Source organism: Myotis lucifugus, unplaced genomic scaffold (assembly GCF_000147115.1).
Source record: "Myotis lucifugus unplaced genomic scaffold, Myoluc2.0 scaffold_195, whole genome shotgun sequence".
Classification (NCBI taxonomy): Eukaryota; Metazoa; Chordata; class Mammalia; order Chiroptera; family Vespertilionidae; genus Myotis; species Myotis lucifugus.
This window is the reverse complement of record NW_005871243.1, coordinates 2,137,385-2,145,606: the sequence shown is the minus strand read 5'-3', so window position 1 is coordinate 2,145,606 and position 8,222 is coordinate 2,137,385. Positions and strand designations below refer to the sequence as shown.

General features: G+C 56.9%; 1 protein-coding gene across 1 annotated transcript in view; it reads right to left on the bottom strand.

Annotated features, from left to right (window-relative positions):
• Positions 1-8,222, bottom strand: part of SLC6A20 (solute carrier family 6 member 20) — a 23,800-nt gene that overhangs the window by 1,382 nt on the left and 14,196 nt on the right. The window contains exons 6-10 of the mRNA XM_014462952.2: positions 7,734-7,980; positions 6,314-6,476; positions 5,743-5,947; positions 4,065-4,224; positions 601-766 (exon numbers count right to left, since the gene is read on the bottom strand). Coding sequence (XP_014318438.1) covers positions 601-766; positions 4,065-4,224; positions 5,743-5,947; positions 6,314-6,476; positions 7,734-7,980 — 941 coding nt within the window. The remainder of the gene's footprint in view (positions 1-600; positions 767-4,064; positions 4,225-5,742; positions 5,948-6,313; positions 6,477-7,733; positions 7,981-8,222) is intronic.

Below are 8,222 nucleotides of genomic sequence, written 5' to 3'. Positions count from 1 at the left end.
GCAAGGGGTGCTGGGCAGACTAACTCCCCTCGTCATCTATCTCTTCCCTGCCCTTCATGGCCTGCATAGCCATTGTTTGGAGCTTCCGCTAAAGAGTAACCCCTAAAGACTAATCATCGATTGGCTGGTATGACTCAGCGTTGCAGGGTTGATCCCCGGTGTGGGGCATACAGGAGGCAGCCAATCAATGACTCTCATCATTGATGTTTCTATCTCTCTCCCCCTCTCCCTTCCTCTCTGAAATCAATAAAAATATATATTTAAAAGAAAAAGAATAACTGCACGTGATTATGTTTGAGATGCCGGGCAGGGCAGCTGGACGTAGGGGTTGGCCCTTAGCCCAGCACAGTCCAGTAGAACTTTCTGGGCTGATAGAAATGAGCCTTGTCTGACACCAGACACAAGGGGTTACTGAGCACTTGAAGTGGGGCCAGTGAGGCTGTGTGCTGAGCTTTGAGGTACGATTAGCACTGAAACCACAGCTTTGATGTTGCCCTGTTGTGACCAACGACCTGCCCACGCCATGGCAGGAACTCCTTGGTTTCAGAAAACTAAGGCCTGTGCTCTCGAGGCAGCTTGGGGCCCCGGGAGGGCAGGTACCTGGGAGGCGTCCCACGCTTGGTACTGCAGGGTCCCCGTGAGGATGTAGTCGCTCAGGTAGAAGAGCAGGAGGCTGATGATGAGCAGCGGGCTCACGCCAGCCCACATGATCTTCCAGTACCAGCTCAGAGTGCGGCCAGTCATGGCCTGAAGGTCACTTTCAAATCTGCTTGGAAAACGGGAAAGTCTGGATTAGCCATGATGTTGGAGTGAGGGGGAGCCCAGCTTGCACATTCCTGTTCGCTTGGGGAGATTCTGTTCTGGCTCCACTGAGATTTGAACACAAACATGGGGCCCCCCTCCCTGATTCCTTCTGGGGATGGAATGGGGAGAAGGGCTGAGGCTGACACAGAGCGGGGTGCAAAGCGATCACCCCCAGATAAGTGGACGTCAGGAGACATCTTTCTGGTGCCAACCTTCAGATGGAGGCTGCTGGCCTAGACCAGAGGGCAGCTCCCACCAATGGCGGGAACAGAGAGCCTGGGACATGGGTCCAACCAGCCTCAATGCCAGGGGACCCCCAGGGCAACTCCTGGCTTGGGGTCTGCCAGCGACTCTACTCCCCATTACAAACAACCCAGAGGGGAATCTTTTTTGTCCCCTGAAACCACAGCAGGTTTTCTGGGGCAGATGGAGAGCCAGACTTGGGACTAAAGGGTGATGGCCCGGCGGTTGGAGCCGCCCAGGTGTAGTTGCCCGAAGACCACTACTGTGTTCAATCATGTCTGCAGACTGTCTTTCTTTCCTTTCCTTTAAATGGACTCTTTTGCCTAAGTTTAGCAATAGCATAACAGCATCCATTCTTTTGTGGGTTTGATAGGCTAATCGTATATTTTTAACATGCACACAAATAAGTATGAAAAGGATCTTCGGCACTTTGGGAAATGCTGACCCAGTCCAAGGGCTTTAAAACCGCTCCGCACGACGGGAGAGGCAGCCTTGAAGGAGGGGTGGGGTTGGGGCTGAGAGAAACTGTCACCAGGTGCAACCACAGCCACTGCCTCACTTCCACCCCTGGCCTGTCTTAAGTTCCCCCATGAGCTTCTAGCTGCCCCTGTGTGCCCGCTGATCTAGCCAGACCTTAGGCTCTAGGCCACGAAGACTCATGTGCATAATGTGAACACTGGGATTTTCAAGACCATACAAGGCAGAAAGTGTTGGGTTCTCTTGTCCCTTTACCTCCCCTGCCCTCCACTTTCCTGTATAGAGAAACGTGGGAAGAGCTGCAGAAAGGCCGCATGGCACTGTTGCAAAGTGGCCACTAGATGGCGCCGTCCCCCGTCCAAGCAGAAAGACTGCCCTCTGCTGGTCATTCTCATAACTGGCGGCTTACGAAATCCCCAGGGCACCTTTGGTTTCTCCGTCCATCCGGCCATTTACCAACACCCGCTTTGGATGGACTTGTACCCCTCTCCAGCGCCTCCAGTGGGCCCTAGGTTCTGTTCCTCTGGGCATTTCCTAGGTGACCAATATGTTCCAGTTTACCCAGGACTTCCCTGGGTTTAGCACTGAAAAAGCCCCAATGTCCCAGGAAACCCTTCTTTCTCGGGAAAACGGGGCGAGTCTAACACTAAAGTCCTCACAGTGTTACTAGCTCTGGGGGAGGATTACGGGCAGATAAAAAGGCATTCCTTGACCACGAAAGTTTGGAAATACTGCAAATTACAACCCCCTCTTTGAGATTCACAATTGTCTTCAAGGGTCTGAGAAATCCTACAGCAAAGAAATCTGGCTTTAATTTATGTCCTGGAGTTCTTTGATCGTGGAAATCTCTCAGAATGGCTTCCAAGGGGCACAGTGGGACACTCGGCACCAGGGGCCTGGCTCCTAGACGGTCCCAGCTGGTCCCCTGACCCACCTCCAGATCAGTTTGGAAGATGATAAAAGACTGGGGTGGGGAAGACTTGGTACAGCCCTTCTGAGCAGGCTCTCATTCGAGTAGCAGTTCCCAAAACGTAATGGGCCTCTACCCCGTGGATGTGCCAAAATGTGGATTTGACTCAGGGGTTTGGGGGCCTGAGACCCTGCATTCTTTTAAAAATATTTGTATTGCTTTCAGAGAGGAAGGGCGAGGGAGAGAGAGAAACCTTAATGATGAGAGTCACTGATCGGCACCTCCTGCATGCCCCTAACCGAGCCCGCAACCCAGGCATGTGCCCTTGACCAGAATTGAACCTGGGACCCTTCAACACACAAGCTGACACTCTATCCCAGCCGTGGGCAAACTATGGCCCGCAGGCCGGATCTGGCCTTTTTGAAATGAATAAAACTAAAAAAAAAAGACTGTACCCTTTTATGTAATGATGTTTACTTTGAATTTGTATTAGTTCACACAAACACTCCTTCCATGCTTTTGTTCCGGCCCTCCGGTCCAGTTTAAGAACCCATTGTGGCCCCCGAGTCAAAAAGTTTGCCCACCCCTGCTCTATCCACTGAGCCAAACCAGCTAGGGCGAGATCCTGCATTCTAACAAGCTCCCTGATGCTGCCGCTCTGGGACCAGACTCACCTGCAGCTAGAGCCCCACCTGGACCCACCTAATCAGCGCCCTGGGGATGAAGGGGGAGGGGGGGGAATGTGAGGACCAGTCCCCAGGGGCTCCAGTGCACGCCCAGGTCTGAAAACTGCTCTAGACCCGTGGTTCTCAGCCCGGCCACACATCCCAGCACCAGGGCTGCGCCGTGCCAGGGTTGAGAACCATACATCCTGAATCAGCCAGATTTCAAGGTCTGGGTTATCAACTGGACTTTGGTCAGCGAGCTTGAAAATGCTGGTTTCGGCCCTAGCTGGTTTGGCTCTGTGGATAGAGCGTCAGCTGCGGACTGAAAGGTCCCAGGTTCGAGTCCAGTCAAGGTCACATGCCCGGGTTGCGGGCTCGATCCCCAGTAGGGGGCACCCAGGAGGCAGCTGATCAATGATTCTCTCTCATCATTGATGTTTCTATCTCTTCCTCTCCCTTCCTCTCTGAAATCAATAAAAATATATGTATAAAAAAATGCTGGTGTCGGCCAAGGGTCAGAATGGCCAGTGCCCGGAGGCAGGATTGCCTGCCCCTGGAGCTGTTGGGGTTCAGTAGGGCCAACGGGGCCAATATCTATAATAATAAAAGCATGATATGCTAATTAGACCAGACGCCTTCCGGACGAAGCCGGGGCTGGGAGGGAAGCCCGGGTCCGGGTGCCAGAGGGAAGCCGGTGCTGGCAGCTGGGGAAAGGAAGGACTACTCTTGCACGAATTTCATGCATCGGGCTTCTAGTCCTTTAATAAAAAGTAAAAGCACAGGAAATAGGCAAGATAAAGGTTGAAGGCCAGCTGAGGGGGAAGTGAGGCAGAGAATTAGCTGAGATCTGGGGGAAGATTGAAGCCCTGAAAGATGCCAAGCTTAAAGGAGAATGCGCGATGCCCGCCGAGAGAGGGCTGTTCCTGTGGGTGAGCTTGCCCAGCAGTTGGCGGGGCGGGTCTCACCTCCTGAGCCCGTACACGTAGCACACGGCAATCGTCTCCACCAGCACGATGAGCAGCAGGGACAGCGTGGCTGCGTAGTCGTTGAAGATGTCGAACCAGTAGTTGCCGGCCTCCAAGGTGAACACCAAGCCCACAGCGCAGTTGAGGAGGCACACCAGACCTGGGCCAAGACACGGCTCACCTGCCTGCACCCACACCTGCCCCAGCAGGGCCGTGGGCGCCCGGGGGACTCGGCTGATGGGCTCACCCATGTGTGTTGGTCTTTCTGAATGTGTGTGTGTGTGTGGGGGGGGGGGGGGAGTGGAGGAAGGTGTCCCAAGGAGCGTCAGTGGGCAGCATCGATGGTAATTCACAGAGCTTTCCTCCAGGGGGCGCCAGCTCAATGGAAAAGAGAAGGTTGTAGCATCCGAGGGGATCTGGCCCAGGCTGTGAATTGGGGCTGGAGATGGGAGCTGCGGGCGACCCTCTGGGGACTTCCTAGAGAGGAGTCATGTCTGACCAGAGGGGTGCGGGGAGAAGGGAAGAGTCGAACGTTCACACAGCTCCCACCGCGGCCCAGGCACTTGCCACGCATTGAGCACTTAGGCCTCCGAAGCGGGAATCAAGGAGCCCCTTTTACAGATGGGGACGCCAAGGCTCAGAGATGGGGAAGCCAAGGCCCCTCTGCCTCCAGAATCTGGGTTCTTGTCCGGGTCTCCTCCGGCCGCCTCTCTTGGGCTCCCCACCAAGTACTGGCCTAAGCTCCCTCCTGCCCTTCCACTGCTACCCCACATCGCCCCAGCCACGGAGCCCTGCCTGAGGGGTCCCGCAGGAGAGGGGGTTCGTGTGGCCGGCAGCTAACAGCACGCTGATGCGGCTGCAGGTGTGGGGCGGCTGCTCAATGCGGAGGGCGCTGACCAAGGGTGGGCAGGACTTCAGAGACCTGGGCCGGGAGGAGGGACGTTGTGGACGGTGTCACCGAGGGAAGGGGGTGCACAGGGCTGGCGTGGAGCAGAGGGAGGCGGAGCGGCTGGGAGGTCAGGTTCTTCCCTAAAGCCCTGCTGTCCACCGAGAGCAGAATGGTAGAGAGATGGGTGTCTGCTCTTACAATGGCTGCTCACACGGGCGGGAGAGGGACAGCCGATCGCTAATTGTCACAGTGTGGGCGGGTCTCCTACAGTTTGGGTGTAGACCGCACACACACAGAGCACATACGTGTGATGTCATGTACACGGAGCCCAACAAAGGGGGAAACAAACATAAACGGTGGCAGTGAGACCGAGGGGACGTGACCTGGGTCGGTGGTGGTTACCTGGGCGATACATACGCCACGTTCACTGAGTTTGTGCTTAAGGAATGGACACCCCGCAGCGGTTATGCCTCAATTAAACATGGACAAAAGCGGCGTCTCTCCTGGCCTGGGAGCTCTGGGTGCCAGCTTGGGGAGCTTGGCCTTTTCCCCAAGTCGGGGTGGCCACTTCCCGTCCCCCCGGGGTGGAGAGCCAGACGCATGGGGTGATTGACACCTGCCAGGTCCCGACTGCCCGGGGGGAGGAGAAGGTGAAGGCAGGACTCCTGTGAGGTCGCTGCAGCCCCGTGGCCACCTCCACAGGCACACGGCCCCCCGAGGCCGCCCACCCATCTGCTGGTCCCCCCATCCGCCTCCCCGAGTGCCGCCTCCGCCCCGCCCGCCGCTCACCGGAGATGGCCTCCTTGGGCAGGTGGCGGGAAATGGCCTTGCTGTCGGTCAGGGGCGTGAGGATGGCGGCCGTGTTGCCCAGCATGCTCCCGATCCCCAGCATCAGCAGCATGAAGAAGTACAGCACCGACCACAGCTGGGACACCTCCATGTTCTTTATGGCCTCGGTGTAGACGATGAAAGCCAGGCCGGTGCCCTGGACGGCCTGCCCCCGGGGACAAGACCCCAGTCACACACCGAGGGACGCACGGCTCCCCGGACACCCCCGACGCTAAGCTGTGGGGGACCTCGGAGCTGGCTCTCCCACCTGCAGGCCAGCGCCCCGTCTGAGCCCCTAATGACAAGTGTTTACAATGGTTCTTTCCGGTGGTGGACACGTGGGTGCCGTTATAGGATTCTTTGTACTTTCTGCCTTTTCAACATTTAAAAGGAAGAGGAAACAAGGGCACGGAGGACCCAAAGGAACCAGTGTCCCCGGGCAGCAGCCGGGGGGAGGGTGGCCCGTCCTCCCTTCTCCCGGAAGAGGCGGAGGGAGAAGAATTCCGTCCCCGAGACCCTGCCAGCGCCTTACCGTGTCCAGCTCTGACTCCAAGCTGCAGTTTTTAATCAGTGGGAACACCTTGCTGTATTGGTCGGGGTAGGTAGACGCCAGGTAGCCCTTCACCTGCTCCAGGTTGCTGGCTGTCAAAAAGCCATCTTCCAGGTCGAAAGAATTGGTCAGCAGCAGAATCACCCTGCGGGCAGAGCACGAGAATGACCTCCGCGATCAGAAAGGCCGCCGTCGCCAGCCTGCTGGGGGCTCGGGCCCACGCTGCCCCCCGCCTCCTCTTTTCTGATTGCGTAAGGTCCTCACCAGAGGAATCTGTTGATTGCCAACCTTTATTAAAAAAATATACTTTTATTGATTTCAGAGAGGAAGGGAGAGGGAGAGAGATAGAAACGTCAACGATGAGAGAAAAACCATTGATCGGCTGCCTCCTGCACGCCCCACACTGGGGATCGAGCCCACAATCCGGGAATTGAACCCTGACCTCCTGGTTCATAGGTGGACGCTCAACCACTAAGCCACGCCAGCCGGGCAATTGCTGATCTTTTAAAGGGCAAGGTATTTAGAGGGGCTCTGAAGAAGCCTCGAGTAGGAACAGTGGTGACAAGAGGGACCAACCGCACAGCGGGCTCTGTGACCGCTGGCCGGCTCTGTCCGGCTCTGTCCAGCTCTGGCCGGCTCTGTCCGGCTCTGTCCGGCCGAACGTCTGTGATGGGAAATGCCCCAGGTCCGTGCCGTCCACTGTGGCCCCCAGGAGCCACATGCGGCTCCGAGGAATTGATTTAAATCAGTGGTTCTCAACCTTCTGGCCCTTTAAATACAGTTGCTCATGTTGTGACCCAACCATAAAATTATTTTCGTTGCTACTTCATAACTGTAATGTTGCTACTGTTATGAATCGTAATGTAAATATCTGATATGCAGGATGGTCTTAGGCGACCCCTGTGAAAGGGTCGTTCGACCGCCAAAGGGGTCGCGACCCACAGGTTGAGAACCGCTGGTTTAAATCAAAATCTACGTCCGTTTAAGGAAGCGTTAAATTGACATTTAACCTTGTCAGGAGCCCCTCGCAGCTAGTGACACGCTGTTGGACAGGGTGCCTGCGGGTGTTTCTCGCATTTGGAAAAGATCACAGAGAGCAGCTTCTGGAATCTCCACGGCTCAGCCAGGGAGCTCTCGGCTGCTTCTGGGGCTGAAGAAATGAAGGCTGTGGATCCCTGCGTGCTGAGGGCTCGGAGTACATGGTGCCCCTCCCTTCGGGCACACGCTGACTCGGCACAGGCCTCCAGCTGCTGCCGCTGGTGGATCGAGGACTGCCAGGCGGGTGCCCTGTGCCCCACACCCCTTGGTGCCTGGCATCCGCCTCTCCCCAGTGCCCCTTCCGCTCGAGCTTTGGAGACTCGCCTGCCCCTCTCGGCCCGGCTCCCCGGACGGCCTGGCTTACTTGTTCAAGCAGCTCTCGTAGTTGAAGGTGGCCTTGAAGCCGTAGATGGAGAAGGTCACGACGCTGGCGAATATGGAGGTGGAGCTGTTGATGAGGGACACGATGATGGCGTGCTTCTGGCAGTTGTTGGAGGGCTCGTTGTAGCTGGCGAAGGCGATCAGGCTGCCGAAGCCCAGGCCGAGTGAGAAGAAGATCTGGGTGGCTGCGTTGATCCAGGCCTTGGGGTTGGCCAGCTGCTCCAGCTGGAAGCCAGTGGGGACAGGGTTGTGGGGGGGATCCCAACCTCTCGGGCAGGGGAGGGAGGGCGGCCCTGGAGGACCCTGCCTGGCACAGCCGGGCCTGGGGCCGGTGCCCTGCCCACTCCTTAGCAGATGAAACATCCCTCCTGCCGTGTCCCCACAGCTCCTTCCCCGGGGAGGTGTGCAGTGGGAAGTGTAGGGTGAAATCACTTCAAAAGGAACCAGGCCCCCGATGCCTGAGCCGGGCACT